General features: G+C 34.8%; 1 protein-coding gene across 3 annotated transcripts; it reads left to right on the top strand.

Moving 5' to 3' along the window:
* The first annotated feature begins 6,927 nt into the window (after positions 1-6,927).
* On the top strand, positions 6,928-19,140 carry LOC120002285 (GPCR-type G protein 1). 3 transcript variants are annotated; one of them, XM_038850980.1, is made up of 14 exons: positions 6,933-7,235; positions 7,397-7,776; positions 8,089-8,189; positions 8,846-8,953; positions 9,662-9,782; positions 10,806-10,935; positions 12,301-12,379; positions 13,674-13,762; positions 14,885-14,977; positions 15,951-15,977; positions 16,112-16,198; positions 17,157-17,228; positions 17,863-17,993; positions 18,801-18,954. In XM_038850980.1, the coding sequence occupies exons 2-14, from the start codon at positions 7,562-7,564 to the stop codon at positions 18,952-18,954; spliced, it is 1,407 nt and encodes a 468-aa protein (XP_038706908.1). In that variant the 5' UTR covers positions 6,933-7,235; positions 7,397-7,561. The 3 variants fall into 3 exon arrangements, with proteins under 3 accessions (XP_038706909.1, XP_038706907.1, XP_038706908.1); XM_038850979.1 differs by having other exon boundaries at positions 6,932-7,776; positions 18,801-19,140; XM_038850981.1 differs by lacking the exon at positions 18,801-18,954 and having other exon boundaries at positions 6,928-7,776; positions 17,876-17,965.
* Positions 19,141-20,801: the final 1,661 nt, after the last annotated feature.

Genomic DNA, 20,801 nt, shown 5'->3' with positions numbered 1-20,801 from the left:
GACTTGGTTCATTGATTAAGCTAACTACCCAATTTATTTATTTTTGATAATCAAATAAAGTACAAAACTGTGTGAAATATTATGAACATCTGAATTCATAAGCTCCGAAGACATGGATTGCTGCGATTTCTCTAATAGAAAAGATCTGTGACTAATGTTGCTTCTGATAAAAGATTTAAGTTTCTCAAAAAGGTATGCCATTGAATCTTGCTGCAAGATGGCTATTTATTTTATTATCCTCAACAACTCTTTCCTCAAGGTAACTTCAATTGCAGTTATTAACTTCTCCTCAGTGCATTCTTTAAAGATGCTTCAAGTTTTTTGTCTCTCTTCCTTGCAGCATTCAAGGCTTATTAAGAAGCATTTCAGTTAAGCCTTCATCATGTCAAATGCCTTTTTTTTTTTTTCTGTTTGTCAGAAATTACTAAAAGAGTAACTCAGCCTCCAATTCTAAAATTTCATTCCCAACTCTTTTTTAACTTTTGTAGTTTTGGATTAGAATTTTAAAAATTATTGAACTTTTGTAGTTTTTGCTGAAAAAATTATTGTCCACACTGAAAAGATTAACATAATTTTATGTATTTCATATTTTACAAGTAATGGGTATTTTGGGTTACTCATTAAAATTTTGGTGTAAACTTACATAGTTGAAATTGGTGGTGTAAACCTAATAGTTTTGGTGTGTGCAAATAAAATTTCTCGTTAATGAATTACAAACGTATCTCTAACTATTTATTAGATGAATCTTGGGCCGGCAAGCCCACGAAACATTTTTGAAGGCCTTGGGTCAAAAAATTTCGAGGCCCGCCCAACCTCGTAAACTAGCCTACCTCTGAGTCCTAGGTAATATTGTTTGGAATAGGGACTAGGGTAATATGGCAAACAACCAAGAAAGAACAATTACATAATGTATTGAAGGAAAGTCCTAAATTGGTATCAATCAATTGCTGTAAATTAGTTTTGGTTAGTTTACTTTATAATTTCCTTGTAGATATAATAAAGCTATTATTATGCTTAAACTATATGATTATGTGTTACCACAAGTTAGGCCTAAACTTAAATTATAGGACTAGTTGTCAATACACAATACAAAACAATCTCTTCTATCAATTTTCTTCGGTCTATTGGTCACTATCAACATCTTGTCGGTAAACTTATTACCTTACCATTACTAGTCCTGACATCACCTACGTTATTAGTCTTGTTAGCCAATTTATGCATGTGCCTACTGTATTCCATTTGAGCATTTTCAAACAAATCTTACACTATCTCAAAGGTTCCATTGGGTGTGGAATTGTCATGACTAAGAATGGTCACTCCCATATCATTACTTATAGTGATTTCGATTGAGCTGAAAACGCTATTAATTGTAAGTCTATCACAGGTTATGTTGGATATTTTCAAAATAGGTAGAGTTTTTGAAATAGTTTTTGTTTTGAATAAATGAATAAAGGTGTAGAGAAGATTGTGAGATGCAATGGGTTGTGACCCATATGAATAGACATGACTCTTCGTCATGATTAGTCATGTCTCATAGGTTGTGACTCTTTACTAATGGACATAACTCACATTTGCAATGGGTGTCTCATTTGAAAGGGTACATCATTGGCTATATATGACCTATGGATTTGCCAACCAAGTACATAACATCTCAAACATTCACTATTTTTTTTCTATACTTTTTTCTAAAGACATCACAAATTTTGGTGCACCATAGAAGCATCAAAATTCCTATTCACATTCTTGTTCTTCTAAGCTTTTAAGGTTTCACTTTCGATAGGACAAGTGTAAGTGAAAGAAAGATTTGTTGTGTCCTAAAGGAAATTAGCTGGCAACCCATTATACTATCGAATTGGTGGGGGCTAATTTACCCTTAAGGAGAGCAACATTTTAACGTGCCTTGAATCTTCATCTCAACTAAATCCATTTTCCACCAATATCATCCCCAACTTCGCCAATAATCTTAAGGGTAAATTATGACAGATTTAACGACATTAAAGGAAATGGGCAATCAAGTCAAATTGGAGCATATCAATGGCACAAATTTCAAACATTGACAAAAAAAAGGATGCACCTATTGCTTGCAACTTTGAAAGTGGTGTATGTGTTGTCTACACCAAAGCCTCTTGAATCCAATGACACTAAGGGAGAATCTTTGCATACAATTTAAAATAGACAAAAATGGAAGAATGATGGTTTGATGTGTCGTGGGCATATATTCTCAATTCCATGTCCGATGATCAGTTCAATTCGTATAAACATCTTACAATTGCAAAGGAGGTATGAGATGCAATAGAGTAAAAATACATTATTGAGGATGCTACAAGTAAGAAATTTCTTGTCACTAAAATTTTCAATTATCAAATGATCAATGGTAGATATGTTGTTGAGCAATTTAATGAGATGCAAAGGATTTTGCAACATCTAATGCAAAATGATATGAATTTGGATGAAAGAATCTTGGATAGATGATTTGTTAAAACACAACCTGAAATATCTTAAAGAACAACCTGAATATATATTGAAACATCAACATGAGGATTTATTAAACACTTTGTGTGTTACAATGATCGAACCACATCAAATTAGCCATATAGTCACGATATTCGGACATGGCAACAACTCCTTGATCAGTCAAATCAAACATATTATTATTGTTGCTTGAGGTTGCCCCCATTGAAGTTGATAGTTGGATAATTGAAAGATCCATATTTTCCCACGTATGAAAAAGTGGGTCTTGTTGTGTTTGTATACGTAGGAAATTATGAATTGCACAACAAGCAACTACTATAAGTCTTTGTCGAGTTGGCAAATAGGGGGCATCAATTTCAAAATTGGGAAGCGAGCTTTTAAAACTCCAAACATATTTCAATCACCATCCACATTTATGAGTGTCGATAGTTGAACAATTCATTGCGTGTCTGTGGTCCTCTACTTCGACCATGGTAATCTTGTATATGATATCGACCTTCTCTATAAAGTGGTAAGAAGCCGACGGTGCTAGGGTATCCGAAATCAACATGATAATATTGGTTTATATGGTTTAAATTGTTTGCATTAGTTGACATAGATATAAAAAATAAAGCTGAATTTATATTAAAAGTTATGTAAATACTTCCAACTGGATGTGGAAAATTATTTTCTGGTCTTGTTATCGCATCTAGAAAGACCCTTGAGTCATTTGTTGTGTCTTCCCATCCGGCGTATACGAAGGTAAACATCATATTAAAGTTGCAGACACACATGACGTTTGAAGTAACCACTAATTTTCTCCCTTTGTAAGCAGTTAGTTTTTCTACGGGAGCCCATGCACTTATATGAGTGCCATCAATGGCCCCAATACAATTCTACAAACACAAAAGTGCAAAGTTAACAAACTTCCAAGGATTCTACTGAGAAAAATATCAGAATCTAAGACAGAAATATTCCTCATTTTCTTGATAGAAATATCAGAATCTAAGACAAATTATTATTCATCATCAACCATGTCCAGCACACTACCGTTCCTAGAGAATTTGAACAAATGAATCACAAAATACATGTATAGATGAGAATGGGAATGTTTTAAAACTCAAACAAGCAGGGGATATGGAAAAAAAATTGGGGAAACAAATTCAGACGTCTCGCAAATTAGACCATCGAACATCATATCGTTCTCTACACCTCTACACGGACACAAATAATAGAAGATTTCGCAACTTCTTCATCACATAGAAATAAACAAAGAGATTGGGAGAGAGACTATGATGCATAGATATAAACGAATGGTAATCGAGTTAGAGAGAGTTCAAGAAATTGCATACCTGGATCTTCCAAGGGGAGAGGTAGAAAAGAAGAGGTGCTGCAACTAGGGTTATGAGTGATGTCAAGAGGTACACTTACGGAAAACTGTTCTCGTGAAGACTGAAAACTGTTTCACGTGTTTTAATTAAAAACAGGCAAAAACAACTAAAAGGTGATTTCGTTTTTTGGCTTTTAAAAACAACAAATCAAAAACCCATTTTTAAAATTGTTTAATAAAAACGACAACCAAATGAATTTTTACCTCATTAATTGTTTTCGAAAACTGAAAATCATTTTGGAAACTCTTATCAAACACACTCTAATTCTTCCAATTTTTTTGGGTTTCACTTTCAACAGTACAAGCGCAAGTGTCAGGAAAATTTATTGTATCTTCAAGAAAATTAGTTGGTAACCCATTCTATTGTCGAATTGGCTAGGCTTAATTTACCCTTAAGGGGAGCGACATTTTAACGTGTCTGGAATATTCATCTCTACTAATTTTGTCTCCTCGGTTCAAATCAACGACAATGCTTTCTGTTGTAGCTATTTCAACTATACAGACAAAATTGCTAACATTAGAATTGAGTACAATTTAAGTTTTCAAATAATTTTGTCACTTCATTTCAAATCCATAATATTAATATAACATATGCCACATAAACGAATAACAATGTAAACATTCAAACAATTCCCATTAGCATAGTCCAATTAGTATTTTTGATTCAAACAAGTGTAAAATATTCTAATTATTAGTTCATCTAATAACTCTCACTATTTGATGACATTTCCATTCATGCACATTTATTGTAATTAAATAAAAAATTTACATAAAATAAACATGCCATTAATGAAAATATCCAATATGTACATCAAATACATAAATATGTACATACATGAGAAAGATGTACAAATAAAATAAATACAACATAAATCATATGTGAGGAACATAATTATGATCTTTTATCATGTCATCTTCATCTTCTTCGTTATGTCCACCAAATTCGTACACCTCATACTATGGAATAAATTTAGCATCAGAATCTAAATGATTTGCGCTACTACCAGTGCGTCATATAATCATATTAGCATACAGACGTTCCCTCTCTAGCAGCAACTCATCCGCGAGAATTTCGAAACGCAACATGCTCAACCTTTACTTCAATGAGTTTCAAACCATGTTCCACTCTTTCAATAGAGAATCAAGAACAATTTGAATTTGTTGCTCGATGTAGAACTCATGAACATCCCGAATCCATAAATTTTTCATCCATTTATACATATAATATATGTGTAGATGCATGGTGTGACTAAGATTCTTTCGATATCGCAATAAGCGTATTATTTGTGCTCTTGTAGCCACTACAAACACAAATAATTAAATCACATTAACAATTAAACTTTTAACTATTTAATTATCATATGTAATGATTTTTCGATTACCAAAAAAATTCTAGAAAAATAGAAAATATTATTTTAATTAATCTGACAAAAATAGAATTAAAATCGGACAGCACACGCGCCCTCACGTGCCAAAACAAATTGGATTGCCTGATGAGAGGTTGTGCGGTACAAGCACCACTGGCGCACGTGAAATGGGATCGTAGCAATACTGTTATTGACCGCGGGTGAAACCCAATCCATACTCGTCTGTCCTACCCGCTACTCTATTGCTTCACTCATGGGCCACACAACTGTTGCATTGGTATTGGTTTGAGGTAATTTTTTTCTCTACTTGTAGCTTTTTTTAATGGAGTTAAGTTTTGAATTTTCCGTTTGAGGATTTAGACTATGTTGAAATACCATCATCGTCATCTTTTGTTGATTTGTTCATTTATAGTGTATTGCAAATGACTTGTTTAGCAAGTAGTGGGTGAGATTAACCGCCATCAAGCGACTCATTTTCGTTGCTATTCTTGCAGTCAGAAAACCATCATTTTGTGTGCCTTTTTCTCGCACTTGCTTAAAAAAAAGTCTCAATTTTGAATTATATTTTCATACCTAAACCATCATGATCTTCAATATATTTCAGAATCCTTCCTTTTCTTTTTCTCTGTGTTTAAAATTCTATATGATTTTTCCTTGAAACATGGTGTATTCAGTGTGAAACAATGTAGCAGGAGATTCGTTGTTGGTTTTATAACCAATCAATGCTCTCATTGTACACTGTACCTTTTCTTTCCTTTTTGTGATTTTATTTCTTCATTGTCTGTTATTAGTCAGAGTTCCCAAGAGTAAAGGGTTGGGAAAAGAAGAAATAAAATTTTATATGTTAAGATTTTTACCTTTTGTTTACTGAGTAATTGAAGAAACTAAATTTGTGAGTTCTTCTATCATGTTCTTGCCAAGTGATATGATTCTTTATGGGAATTTCAAACATTTTGTACTCACATAAAACTTAAGCTTTTGGTTGGCAGTTTACTATCTTTCAGGCATGTACGACAAAAATACCAATGAGACATTTGTACGACAAAAACTTAAAATAAAAAAAACATTTGAGAGTAAAAAACTTCTAAGAGTACAATACAAACTTCTGAGGATACAGTAAAATATTAAGAGTATCCACAATGATAACCATATAATACAGCACTTCAAAATCATGCTCTCTTATCCTCTCTCCTATGTGGCACAATTCAATTGGATGAGTGACCCACAATAAATACTATTCATCAACACTTCATAAATTCCAACACTTTATTCTCATTTTCTCTTTCTTCATTTTCATCATATCTCTCTTCCTTTTTATCTTCTCTCTCTTCTTTTTCACCACCTCTCTCTTCATTTTAATCTTCTCTCTCTTCTTTTTCATCACCTCTCTATTTCTTTTCATCATCTCTCTTCACTATTCATCAACTATATATATACTCCAACTCTCAAGTATATTTTTTCCACAACTAAATTTTCAAGTGTCATTTTTCCCCCATTGTGTGCATGTAGCGCTATACTTATCAAAAAAGTAACATTTTAAATAATTAAAATACATTCCATTATACCCATTGTGATGGTATAACACTATATTTATCCAAAAAATATTGTTAACAATGCTAAATATTACACCATTGTGGATGCTCTACAACATATCTATACAAACTTACAAACTTCTGATGATACAGTAAAATAACAATAACATATCCATAATAGAAAACTCCCGAGAGTACGATACATGAGTCTAGAGATCTCACTTAGCGGGACGCTGTCGTCTGACACTCTGCCAAACAACACATAGCGGATCCGTTGCCATATGACATCAAATAAACTCCACATAGGGGCTTATTTGACGCCAACGCCTTCGTTAAAGGCGTTAATAAAAAAAAAATTATCTGACGCATTTTTACACGCTCTTCTCTCTTCCCCGATCTCCATCTTCCCAACACTGCTTCAATCGAGCTTCTTCCTTGATTTCGATTTCGGTTTCCTGTTCTGAACGTGTGGTTTCTTTCCTGTTAGCGAGTAAGGTCAGCGTCCCGCTTATCTTTTCTTCGGTCGAATTCGATTTTTGTTTTCTGTAATCTCCTACTGGATTTGAGTGTCTGTTATCCCATCATGGTTATCTCATTAGTAAAACTGCAATTGATTTTAAAAACTACTTGATCTGTGGCCATTTTGAGTTTATTAGGGTATGCACGTACAGAAAGAACCTACTTGCTCGGCGGCCATTTTCGGTTTTCAAAAATTACTTGATCTGGTTGCTTATTACAAAGCAATTACCAATCTCGAGTAGTGCTCGTAAAGCCTGTGTTAGGTTTTCTTTTCCATGTAATTGTGAACCGATAGAGCGGTGATGGGATGGGGTTGGGCGATCTACGAGGGGGTAGTGGCGGTGGGGTCGCTGTGTCTGCTTGGATGGGCGGGTCTTTGGTTCCTCAACCGGAGGCTCTACAAAGAGTATGAAGAGAAGAGAGTGTTAGTCCAGATCATCTTCAGTGTCGTCTTCGCTTTCTCTTGCAATCTCCTCCAGCTCGTCCTCTTCGAGATCATCCCTCTACTTTCCAAAGAGTATGTACTTTTATACTTCATTCATTCATTTGGTATCTGTGTGTGATTCTCGTGGAAATGCGGTTAATTAGTAAAATTATGCTCTGAAGCTGGTACTTGTGATAGTGACTACCCTCCACATTCATTTCCTTTGCGTACTGATTGTTCATCTATTGGGGTTACAGCCAATGATTTGAATGATTTGCAAGCGTGCCTATGCCTTAGCACGGTTTACATAGGCTGGTATTTAAATTTCTGTAGAATGTCTGTTGTTTAATTGGATATATGGATTTTAACTTTGTTCTTATATCAAGAATACTTTCATCTCTGCAGGGCAAGATGGATGAACTGGAAGGTGGATCTATTTTGCTTGATATTGTTGCTCGTCTTCATGTTACCTTATTATCATTGTTACTTGATGCTTTGCAACAGCGGTACTCTTGCTCTTCCTTTTTTTTTTATCATTGCTTTTCTTTTTGTGCTTTGCTCTTTTGAACTGATAAGAGAGGGAAGTGATTGATACTTCATTGACGTTTGCATGCAATCATAATCATTGTCATTATTATTGCTGAAGGCTTACTCCTGAATAAGTTGGGGGTAGGCTATACACACGATTTTGCATGTTCTTGTAATTTGAATCACAGCGAGTGGTTGACTGCTGGGTAGTTAGTATTCGGTGGTCTTCTTTTCATATTTAAGTTAAATTGCTCATAATATCTTCTATGCCTCTGTGAATTTGAGTGCAGTTTTATTCTTTTCATATTTCCTGATACTCTTTGCTTTAGATTTTTTTTATCTTCACTATGATCGGAAAAGCAGACATTTTGAAGAAGATGTTATTCTCTGCCAGTAGCCCTGATTACTTTTTTGCGAATATATGTTTTAATATATAAAAAATTATATTGGTCAGGGAATAATTTTTGTATTTAGTCAGTTGACTAATGCCAATTTTCATTGATATGCATTTGGGATCGAAATTTAAGAATAATGTCACAGATTTAATATATGGCTTCTTTTATAAGTTAAGCTGGCCATCATAATTCATTTACTTGTACAATTTTTATCTTATGCAACTATCTATTCTCCTCAGGCGTGCGGAAGGAGCGGGCTGCCACTGGTGCCATCTTATTTTTGCTGGCATTTCTCTATGCGTTTTGGCGCATGGGTGTTCACTTCCCTATGCCTTCACCTGATAAAGGTATCAGGATTAACATTTCATTGTTAATTTTATATCTTCTTTTTTTCAAGATGTTTCTATTATGATTCCTGGTGTGCTAGGCTTTTTAATGAATTTCTTCTAACCTCCAGTCCCATCCATTCGCTCCTCCCTCCCCCAACCAAAATGAATAGCCGTAGATATTTCTGGAGAGTCAACTGATCTGGCAGGCATTTAAAAATCGGGTAGATGGGTATCCATAAAACGAAAACATGTGGTAGTCAAGCTGGATTAACCTTGTAGGCCTAATATAAAAGTGAAAATGCACTTAAAGTTTATTCCATTTACTGAAGCTTGTCAAGAGTAGAAACCTCAATATCTTCTATCTTCCCCTGTCTCTTCCATGTCGATTCTGCGTGGGAAGAAAAAAAAGAACATTGTAGTCAATTCCTAATTATATGCGGGGGATAAGGCATGGACTTGTTGTACATTTGAATTTATAAACATGTTAGAGTAGGCCCATACTAGTATTTTGTATAGTGGTCCACTTCTAGTTGCCGTGAAATCATTGTGAACTACAGATTGTATGGTGAAGATAAATTTATGTTCCTTTGCATCAATTTCGTTATCTTTTCCTGCCTTCCTTTTTTTCTGTTCATCTTTCCCGTTGCAAATGTTCATCACCTTTAAACTGGTTAATGTTGTTAGTTGTTACCCTAAGGCTCATTGTCTGTGTGCTTATGGTTGCAGGTTTCTTTACCATGCCCCAACTCGTCAGCAGAATTGGGGTCATTGGTGTTACTGTGATGGCTGTTCTTTCTGGTTTTGGTGTCGTGAATTTGCCTTTCAGTTATTTATCCCTCTTTATTCGGTAATGGGCTGCTTTTTCTTCATATGTGTGTGATAAGATTTTAGTTTTTGATTATCTCCATAAATCTCAAGCGACTAAATGCTATGATACCCAGACTCTTCACTTACCCTACTGTACCAGTGTCGGGTATGCAAGACATGGGTATTGGTACAATATCTGGACTCTTCACTTTACCTTGCCTCCCTCAATGGCATCTTTCAATTTAAAGAACCGGACACACATATATGTACCCATACCCGACACCCGTACCCGAGTCCAGGTATCATAGATTGAATGATATTCTAGCTTTTGTACCATATTGTCTGACGCATTCTATGCTCAGCTTTCATGGTTGCTTGTGAAGTACTCTAGCTCAATTGTTTTTTCTAATGACTTTTCAATACTTTGATGGCACAAAAATTTTTGTGTTCCCTCATGCAGTTGGATAGATGCAGTAGAATAGGAATGACAATATTCTGAAAAAAAAAGTAGTGTATCATTGCTGAGTCAAATGCTGATATGACCAATTGTGGGCCAACTGTCCCCATGGGACCAAACGCAAATGCCTCAATGAGAAAAGTCACTTGAAGGCTGAAGCTAGTGCCTCTTTGAACTTAAATGCGTTTTGCTACAGAATTGCTTGACGAACTATCAATTTGAGGAACAATCATAAAAAGGAATAATTTTCCCATCGTGTGGTCATTGACTGGAAGTGCGGATTAAAAGTCAGAAAGTGGAATTATGATTAAAACATAACAAATGGAAATTAAATTGATGATACCGAAGAAATGAGGGGTTATTGATAAGTATAAGGCCAAAATGGTTTTTTATTTTTATTTTTTTTATAATTTGAATAGCGATAATGCCAAAGAATCATTACTTGGTTGTAAGAGTTTTAATTACCGAAAGTTTGATATCTTCATGGCTTTGGTTAGCACAAATAACTTGAAGCTAGATTAGCTAAGATACTAATTTTTTAATTTAGTGTCTCCTTGAGCAGTTACCAATTTCTCATTTTTTGCGTGTTTATATTTAAAATGACAGAGAGATTGAGGAGTCAGAGATCAAGGCCTTGGAAAGACAATTAATGCAATCAATTGAAACTTGCATTACAAAGAAAAAGAGAATTGTGCTTTCTCAAAGGGAGATGGAGCGAATTCAAGGATCTGAGGAGGTTTGGTGTCTTGCTATCTTTGTTATTGTTTTAGTTGATCGTGCTTGTTTTCTTTGCATGATTGTATCTTTCATCAGCTAATTTATTAATTTTGTTCATGTTATTGGCTCTGATAGAAAGTGTGGTTGTAAAACAAGGTATTATGAGCTGTATTGTGTTCATAAGATACACATTGTTGGTAAATTTTTACCGGGAAAAAGAAGAAGAAATTGAACAGATATGAAGCAATGTTCATTTACTGGACGAGGTTATGTAAAACTCATTTAATTTCGGTTTTTCTTTTGTGCGGTGCAATCAGAAGCTGTATGATTTCATCACATTGAGGAAATCTGCAAATTAAAGAAAACCAGTATTAAGAAATCTTTGTATTGAATGTGTATGATAAATTTGAAGCAACATCCTAACTTTGATAATCTTTCTGTAATGATTGATTCATGTGAGAACTTCTAACATATTGAGTTCCAATAGTTTGGTCACTCTTTTACTCAAGATGTTGAACCCAGGCAGTCAATTATGATGCTGTTACACATAAGTTTACAGCAATAATTTCTCCTGGTTGTGTCATTTCAACAATTGTTAACACATATCAATAGACAGACACTCTTATGATACTCAGTGTATACCAATGTTGGCAAAGGCATGAAAAGGTGCCAAGACCCAAATTCCCCAAGGTGCAAGGTGCATTTAAGGTGCTTCGCTGAGTAAAGGAAGACGCTTATTAAAATGAAAATGCAAAGAAATTGTGCAAATAGACTGATTTTAGAGATGGCCCTTAATTGGCAGTTAAAGGTTCCTTATACCGTCACAATTGTCCCAACGATTCCCTAGCAAAACAGCAAAGCTCTAGGGTGTTGTTTCTTCTGTTGGCAAGATTTGGTTGAGCCTCTTCCATGTGGGACCAGTGCAACTAATTACTTTTTTTGAATTTATTACCTGGGCCAAGTGCCGCTGCAGGTCTTTTAAAAAAAGGCCTAATGTCCAATATAGCTGAGCTTTAAGAGTCCAAAAAACACCCAGATGCACACCCAAAGCTGAGGCGCAAGGGGTTGAGGCATGAACCTTGGTGGCGACTTGCCCAGAGTTTGCAAACTCGGGTGCATGTCACCTTGTCAGAGCACCAAGGGGTGCCTTTGACAATGCTATTACACTGTCATGGTTTTGCATTTCTGCATGGACAAATGCATGTATATAAGCATTTAACATCTTATCTGCCTGTACTTTATATGCATACTAATGAAGTAATGTTAGTATCTTTTTCAATTAGCAATATCATTAAAATCTAAAACTTATCCACTTTCAATTACTAGCAGTGCTTTAAGTACCATTTTGAATTTTGCTCACTACAACTAGAAGTTGTACCTGCAGAAATTAAAGGCAAGATCTTTCTTTAAACGAATTGTTGGAACAGTTGTGCGATCTGTGCAAGATGACCAAAATGAGCAAGGTTAGTGTTTTTTTCCTTATATTTTCTAACAGTGGTAAGTGTTCATTCCATTGTAAAAAATCAATCTTGCCCTTGTCATTGTCAGGAAATTAAATTGGTAGCTTAATCTTGGGAAAAAAAGAGGTTGATAATTTTCTGGCAGTTTTCTTTATTCTTTCTTCCTTTGTAGTTGTTGAAAACTTGTTTGCCTTACATAATTTTCTCTCATTTATGTTTAGTAGAAATTGCCTCTACTCTATATGGAGTAACTTAATCTCTTCCAAGAGAAATTGAGCATTGACCCTTACACTTCCATAGAGCGAGCCCCTTGGATGATTTTTCTGTTTCTTGTTTCAAACTATTAGTAAATGTGTTTCTAAGATTCGTGATTCCAGTTGAACCAATGTAAAATTCGTGGATGGCATAATGAATGCCTGTACATGGGTTATCACTTCTTTTCTCTCGTTTAAGGTTATCTATTGCCGTGAGACATGTTTCCAATGATTTGAAACATTGGGGCTGTTTGGCTTTTGACAAGGAATTTGGTGGCCGTGATTAGTCAAGGGAAATATTTGAATGCCTTATGTACCATTTGCTTGCTATTGAAAATCCAAAACCATATTCAGAATCTTTTGCACTTAGGCTTTAGGTAACTGATGGCTTTGGTCATTGGCAGTTTTCTTGAATGTTGTTAGAATATGATATAAATGATGTAAAATGCCTCAAACCAACAAGTTAACTCATTGGGTTGAATGGCAAAGTAACTAATCTTAACATGGTATCAGAGCAGGAGGTCTTGGGTTCAATCCTTGGCCTCCGCAATTTAAACTCCCATTTATTGTTTCCCCAAGTGTGGATCTTTGTGAGATCCCCTAGTGTTGGGTGGGCCTTGTTTGTTGTGCACGCGTTGGGCCGTCAAAGTTTTCTAACCCACACGTGAGGGGGAGTGTTAGAATATGATATAAATGATGTGAAACGCCCCAAACCAATAAGTTAACTTGGGTTGAATAGCAAAGTAACTAATCTTAACAAATGTCAACGTACATTTTGATGCCTTCGTAATGTTCACTAATCCTCAAATGTTTCTGGTTTGAAAATTGTGATGCTTTTTGCATGTTTTTAATCTTAGTACCGATTTTCTGTCTTGTTTTTTGGGTTCTTGTTATCTAGTTGTAATGATCTTTTTTTTTTTTGTTGGCTTGCTCCATACATACATTTGGATTATATTTCATTGATGTTTGATGAAATATTTTTGTTTCAGAAACCTCCCTCTAAAATCAGGCTATTGATTTTTTTTTTTGGTTCTCTTTTTAAGATATTAAGGGCATGGAAGCAGAGGTACAAGCTTTAGAAGAGCTTTCCAAGCAGTTATTCCTCGAAATCTATGAACTTCGTCAAGCTAAGGTTTGCCCCCTGCCACCTTTTCTTCCTGTCAACCTGGTGCTGTCCTTTGAAGTTTCTAGAACTCTTGCTTTTTAGAGGTATTTGTGCTTGGGTGTGCAGTTCCTTAGGCAGAGAGCTGAATTTTCTTATCTTGCTGTCCTTTAAATTTATGTTATACTCAATTCAATAACATCAAAAATATCATCTTCATAGTATATATTCCTTTTATCAAGATATTATGGAAAGTTTAAGGACCCATAGATCTGTGGAATGAGATGTCTGTCATATTGATGTACGTGCTGGAAGCCTCGAACTGTTTTCACACCTTGGCTTATTAACTAAAATGATTCTTCATTTCCAGCCCTGTAACTTTATTCAGTTGGCATAAATGGGTACTTAATTGACGGCTTAGATGGAGCATTGAGGGTAGCCTTTTTGTAAGTTTGACATGCTAAGGTTGGGTTAATATGTCATTGGATTAGAAGAAAAAAATCTGGAGGTACTGGATATAATGCTGTTATTTTCGAAAATGTGTTTTTTAGAATCAAAAGATGGTAAAACTGAGAGTTGTTTTATTTGCAAAATATATAAAGAATTGACCAGTAATTTGAGAGGAGAGAGAACTTATAAGAGTGATAAATCAAAGCATTACTGTGGAGATCCATTGATATTATTCTGATGAGGTTATTTTTTCTTCTTGTTTTTTGTTTGCTTTGCCCGCAATTCAACAGAATAACTTTTGCAATATGATTGTCACTATGCAAGCAAATGTTCATTATGACACACATAAGATATTTTATTTGTCCAACCTGTGTACATTTTTCATTCGTACAGCATAGGCAATATGTATTACAACACTGGTGATACATCTCTTTTATATAGCCTGGGTGGCCTTCTTTTTCGTACTTAGAGTTTTTATTTGCTTTTAGCCTTTTATGGTTTTACCTATGTGGATTGTGCAATATTAAAATTCTCTCTTCAAAACAAGAGTGGAATGTGAAATCTGTCTGTTCCTATATGTGCTAAAATTTTAATTTTCTTAATCTATAGGTCCCTCCCTCCCCTCTCTCTAAGAGGAAAAAAAGTCCCTAACAAACTTCTTTTTTTGGAGCATATGTTCTCACATTTGTTCTGGCTTCGCAGGAGGCAGCTGCATATTCTAGAACATGGAAGGGTCACTTACAGAATCTACTTGGCTATGCATGTTCAGTCTATTGTGTGTATAAGATGATTAAGGTACAGCCATGATCTCTTTGGTGTTACCACTTACCAGCTCCAAGCCCTGGTGCCTGGTGGTAAGTGTGTTTTGCTTGATCGATAGCTCAAATAGATACATTTTCCAGGTTGTGGGATTCACCCATTAAAAAGGAAAATAAAATAACTATGCTTTAGATGTAAAGTACTCTGGTTTACTTTGTTGCCCGACCCATGAAAATTTATGGTTCTTTGTTATTGAAAAAAAATGAACTTTAAATTGATCGTGATATTTTTGATGGTTTTCTGCTCAGTTAGCGTATAAGAGGTAGGATTTTTATTTGGCTCGTAAATCCTGTTGTTGTTTGGATAAGTGTTTTGGCACTGGGATACGTTCTTGAAAGTGATTGGTCCCTCCATCTTCACATTCACTATACGGCACGGGGTATTATTTTTTTTTAGCTTTCTACATCAGATTTTAGTGCCTTTTGAATCATTGAACACTGACGTTATGAAAGAAAATCTAGCCATTGTTTAGAATGGAGCAGAGGATAAGTAGTCAAGTGCTGTGGCTCGGAATTAATGCTTTTTTGAGCTTTCAAGGAGACGGTCTTAATGGCATTTAGGGCCTTCTTGACCCCTTTTCCTCCGGATATACCTTCATTTCTCTTCATCTCTGGCATAGTTGTTATCTTTCTGCTCACAATAGAGAAAACTTCTCACAATAGAGAAATCGGTGCCCCTACGCTGCTTATTCATGCATGGGGCACTTTTCTTCCTTGTAGACCTTTCAGTTCAAATATCCATTAGTGCTATATTTCTTTATCACAATATTTTTCTAAAAAAGAAAATAGTGGGAAACTAATTGTATTTCTGTTATAAAATGCTATACTTTTTCTTGTTTTTATTGCAAAGAAGATTTTGTTCGTAGACCTCTTAATTATTTTCCTTTTATCTGATTTTCTGCCCATAATATGGAAGGTAAGGTGACTGATTGATTTAATTTGCTCTGCAGTCTCTACAAAGCGTGGTTTTCAAATCGGTATTATTTCTCATCCTTTGTAGTTCCTTTCATTAACATACTCAATTTTTGTATACATATGATATTATGCATCACTAAAACCTTTTTGAGTGTCTTGCCATCACATTGCTTAAGTGATGATCTATATGTGACAGGCTGGTTCAGTTGACCCTGTGACAATGACTATTAGCATATTTTTGCAATTCTTTGATATAGGGATCAATGCTGCATTGCTATCACAGGTCAGTTGTCAATGCCATCAAAATCTGATCTTGTGAATGAATGGATTATCTGCATCTCAACCTATTTTAAATTATAAGGCATTTGAATTTCTGATTTTGATTGATTTACCTTCTGCAACGACATTATTTCGATTATGTTGTTCCTTGTTTGATAAATCCCATGGTGTCTATTGCTCTCGGTTCTATTCTTTGGTTGTTAATATTGGGATCAATGGGAGAATAGTTGACTTTACAATGTGTGGTGGCCAACTACTCCTACTAAAAACTTGAAAATGGTTGCGTTTATTTTTATTTTAGGATGTGACATATACGGGGACCTTTATTATCATAAAATAGGCTTGCTAGATGAGAAAATCAATGTGGGTTTAGACAATTTGCAGATACTATGCATATGTGTGTGGTACATTTATATTCCGCCTCTTGTCTAAAATTATATATTTTGATTTACTTAGTTAGAAATATTTTTGCGTCTCTTGAAATGAATTGATTGAGATGCTGCTGGCATCACAGTAAGAGGGAACAATTGTTATAAAGGTGAATATGTAGTCTGATAAAAGTGGAAAGCTGAACCAGGCCTTGAAGGTTTCTTTTAGTGTATGCAGAAGAATTGTAGGTGCTGTTGCTTGGGTGTTGTTGTCATTGTCAACTGACAAATATTAATTGAATCACCCCAGTGCAAAGCATTTATGTTTTTATAAGCAGCTGTTGATTCTACTCCTAAGCAATGCTACATGTAAACTGGTGGTCTGAGTTTTTTTATTGCACAGTATAATTCCAGCCAAAGCCTTTGCTTGCTGGGTTCGTAACATGGCTGTCGATTATTGGTCAAATGAAAATATTAATGGAACTACCCAGTGCCTTTGCTTTCTGTTTTCATAAGCTGCTGCTGGTTTTGTCTCTGAAGCAATGATGCATGTAAACTGATGTGGTCTAAGATTTTTTATTCGTTGTGTTGCAGTATATTTCCCTGTTGTTTATTGGAATGTTGATTGTCATATCAGTACGGGGATTCTTAACAAACTTAATGAAGGTAAATGTGCTTTCTTACTACTAACACAATTTTATTTCGGTAATATGTCTCGATATTGATTTTCTGATTCCCACCATTTCATTATAATGTTATCTATTTTTCTTTTTCTTTTTCTTTTGTTTCTTTAGGAGTATAAAATTTTTTTTGCCCTTTGCCTGAGGGATTTTAGCCAAACTTATGTCAACGCAGCCTTATTCTCTTACATCAAATTAAATGGGACGTTGAATTGCCAATCTATTGTTGGGTAACTTTATATCATACATCACTAGACTTAGCTAGTAAGACACTTCACTAATGAATGATGAATATCTACTGAGTAGTGGGAAATCACCTATGGTGTTTCATTCAAGTCCTAAAGAGTTCTACTTATTGAATCATTTATGCAAAAGAAAATAAATGCACTGATTCTTGATGCATATTAGCTACCTATCAAACATGCATATTGGGCATTTGTTGTCAACTTTTTATACAATACACTGGTGCTGTTAAAATAGTCTTTCTGATGAAATTAATTGAAAGTATTAAGAATGAAACTTGCCTTAGCATGGGGGTTTTCTTTAAAAAAAGTTGAAAGTACTGGAAGTTGTGGTCTCTTGTATCATGCAGTATAACTAGCAGTTTTTGGCTATTGCAGTTCTTCTTTGCAGTTTCAAGAGTTGGAAGTGGATCTTCAAGCAATGTTGTACTCTTTTTATCTGAAATCATGGGAATGTACTTTGTGTCTTCTATTCTTTTGATAAGAAAAAGCTTAGCAACGAATTACGGGTATGCTCATTAGTGATCCAATATCATCTCCATATTATTGCATATCTTTTATTTTACTCTCTTTCATGTGCCTCTACTGCCTAGAATCGCTGTTGAAAAAGACAGTTTTAGTTGTTGTCTCTTTTCCTATGTTTGATGTAGACATTTTTATCGAGGAAACAAAGTCATGTTCTTAGAATCTTCTAAACATATTAAACTTTCTATCAGTTTTAGAAAAATAAGAATTCATGTTAGTGGATTCCAAAATTGTTTCAGATTAAGGCTTTGAAATTAATAGGATGAACGGTTCCAAAAAAATAATTCTTGCTTTTCTTATTCAAGCTTGAGTTAGCTTCTCGTGATGTTTGTAAGGTATGGATGATCAAGATATAGGACCAATTGTTTTTCCTGTAACAAAATTCTCACTTATTGTGCTCTAGGGAAATTATTGTCGATTTGTCGTTATCCTTGATTTCGAATTTCAAACTCCATACTCAGCAGGTGACCGAAGCTAGGGGTGATGTTGCTTATTAGTTACAAAACAACATAGTGGTTGCTGAAGTTGGGAAAAAAAAATGCCTAGTTGACCTGATGATCCTCATAATTTCAAAACCACCTAATGTTATCCAACAGAGAGAACATGCCCAGAAAGTTCTTTTTGATGGCTGAAAATAAGCGCAAAATTTATATGTTTTCCTTGAACAATTAGGATCTTGAGCCACCTTTTTCCAAGTGATTGCTTAGGGACAGCATGTGTATTCGTATTAGGGGAACCTGGCAGTCATTCGATTAAATTGCTCTCAACGTGATTCTGGTTTCTCTTTGCAGGAAGATCATAACAGATGTACTGGGTGGAGACATTCAGTTCGACTTCTATCACCGATGGTTTGATGCAATTTTTGTTGCAAGTGCTTTCCTGTCTCTGCTTCTACTTTCAGCACATTATACATCACGCCAGACTGAAAAACACCCAATTGATTAGTGTAATTCATATGTATGTATGTATTGAAAAAAAAAACAAAAAAGTTTGAATCTTGCTTCAGTTAACAGTAGCTGTGATATTTTCAAGTGGTTACCAAAGAGTAATTTGTCATTGGGGTTCAATTTTTGTAACCAAAGAGGTTTCAACTATAATTTTTTATGTTTGATCACGTCATTAGATTGTTTATCTGGTGCATATATAGAAGGGATCAGCCAGCGGGCGGGCAAGCCCTTACATGTTATGTTAGGGCAACTTTAATGGTGTTTTACTTTCAAGTTCTCCATTTGTCTTTGGTATTTGTGTATCATCAAATTCTTAATATGTCACCCTACTCTCACCGGAAACCAATTAATAAGACTCGTTGGTACAACATGTCTTACTGAAACTTATTCAAATATGGGGGTCAATTGATCCAATTTTTAAAAACAGACTTATCTGAACTGAGATTGAAAGTATATGGGCTTCAAAACTCAGTGTATGTCACGTGAAAAATCATTTTAAAAAAACCTAATACTCCTTAACTTAAGGACCTTAAACACAAATATATTATTTTGAGTCCCTATATCCGAAATTTCCTTATCAAAGTCAGTCCACTGATAAGGTTTAGCCGGCCCGGCCCATCGACGCACTTGCGTGCAATTATTATACAAATGGAGAGTTGCAAGACAAAAAAATATCCCGATGGATCCGCATCTGAGACTGAGAGTTGATATACATGTATGTATCATCGTGTGTGTGTGTATGTATGCGTGTCAATTCAGTGGCAGGCTGGCAGTAACCATCACGTTTGGGCCTCGTGATTGCCATTTGCCATTTGCCATTTGCCATTTGCTTGCACGATTTGTGAACACACTTTTACACGCCACATGCAATCATCCACATGTGACTTTGCTTCATCCACATTCCACCCAATCAACTTCTTTTAAGTCATGCGGCCATTGCAAAGTTTATTATCGTTAATGTTGGATTTGCATCGAAGTATAAAATACGTATAAAGTTAAAAATGTTTTTAAGAAAATAACGACACAAAATTTATGTGGTTCGACAACTTGCCTACTCCATGGAGTCTGATCTTTTATAGGTCTTGGGAATTTGTCAGTTGATGCAATTATGCCAGTTCCTGAGAAAATTTAACTGCTTCTATTAACTGATCTGTCTTGGAATTGCTTGAACTGTCGGATAAACTACTTCTGGATAAGGCTCTTTTGTCTAGGAACTGTCAATCTTTGACGTACATACGAAGTGTAATTATTTACTCCATAATTATTATTAATTATATCTTCATTAACATTTATCAAATTATGCATGATTAATGTTGTAAGAGTTAAGATAGCAATCAACTTTAGTATTTCATGTCATTCTCTATTTCTATCTGTCTTTTCTTCGTCTTTGCTTATCTTCTTTCTCCTTTCCTCTTTCTCGACAACTCATATTTGGTACAATCAGAAAATTCATTATGTTCTCTTTTTTTTCTTCTATAAAATCAGAAAAAGTAATTAGTATTGTAATTGTTGAGAATCTCATATCCACTAGAAGACCTAATCGAGTATGGTTTATAAACTTAAGTCTACCCTTAACAAATAATTAGACATTTTGCTTAATTTAATGAGTTGGTGCTTGAGAAAAATAAATCTTGAAGGGTAATTCGATGTATTCATAGGAACCAAAACTTCAAGACGGGTAATATAATTGGTTATTTGAGGTGTGGATTTCTAATAGTAATCTACAATTCTTTAAATAATAAATGTAATTAAAAGACTTTCACTATATATATATATATATATGGAATTTTAAAATGGGGTCCTAACTTTTATGATTCAAATATTTTTTAAAAATTTGGAAAAAAA

This window comes from Tripterygium wilfordii, chromosome 7 (assembly GCF_013401445.1).
Source record: "Tripterygium wilfordii isolate XIE 37 chromosome 7, ASM1340144v1, whole genome shotgun sequence".
Lineage (NCBI taxonomy): Eukaryota > Viridiplantae > Streptophyta > Magnoliopsida > Celastrales > Celastraceae > Tripterygium > Tripterygium wilfordii.
Note: the sequence above shows the minus strand (reverse complement) of the source record. Positions and strands in the feature narration are given on the sequence as shown.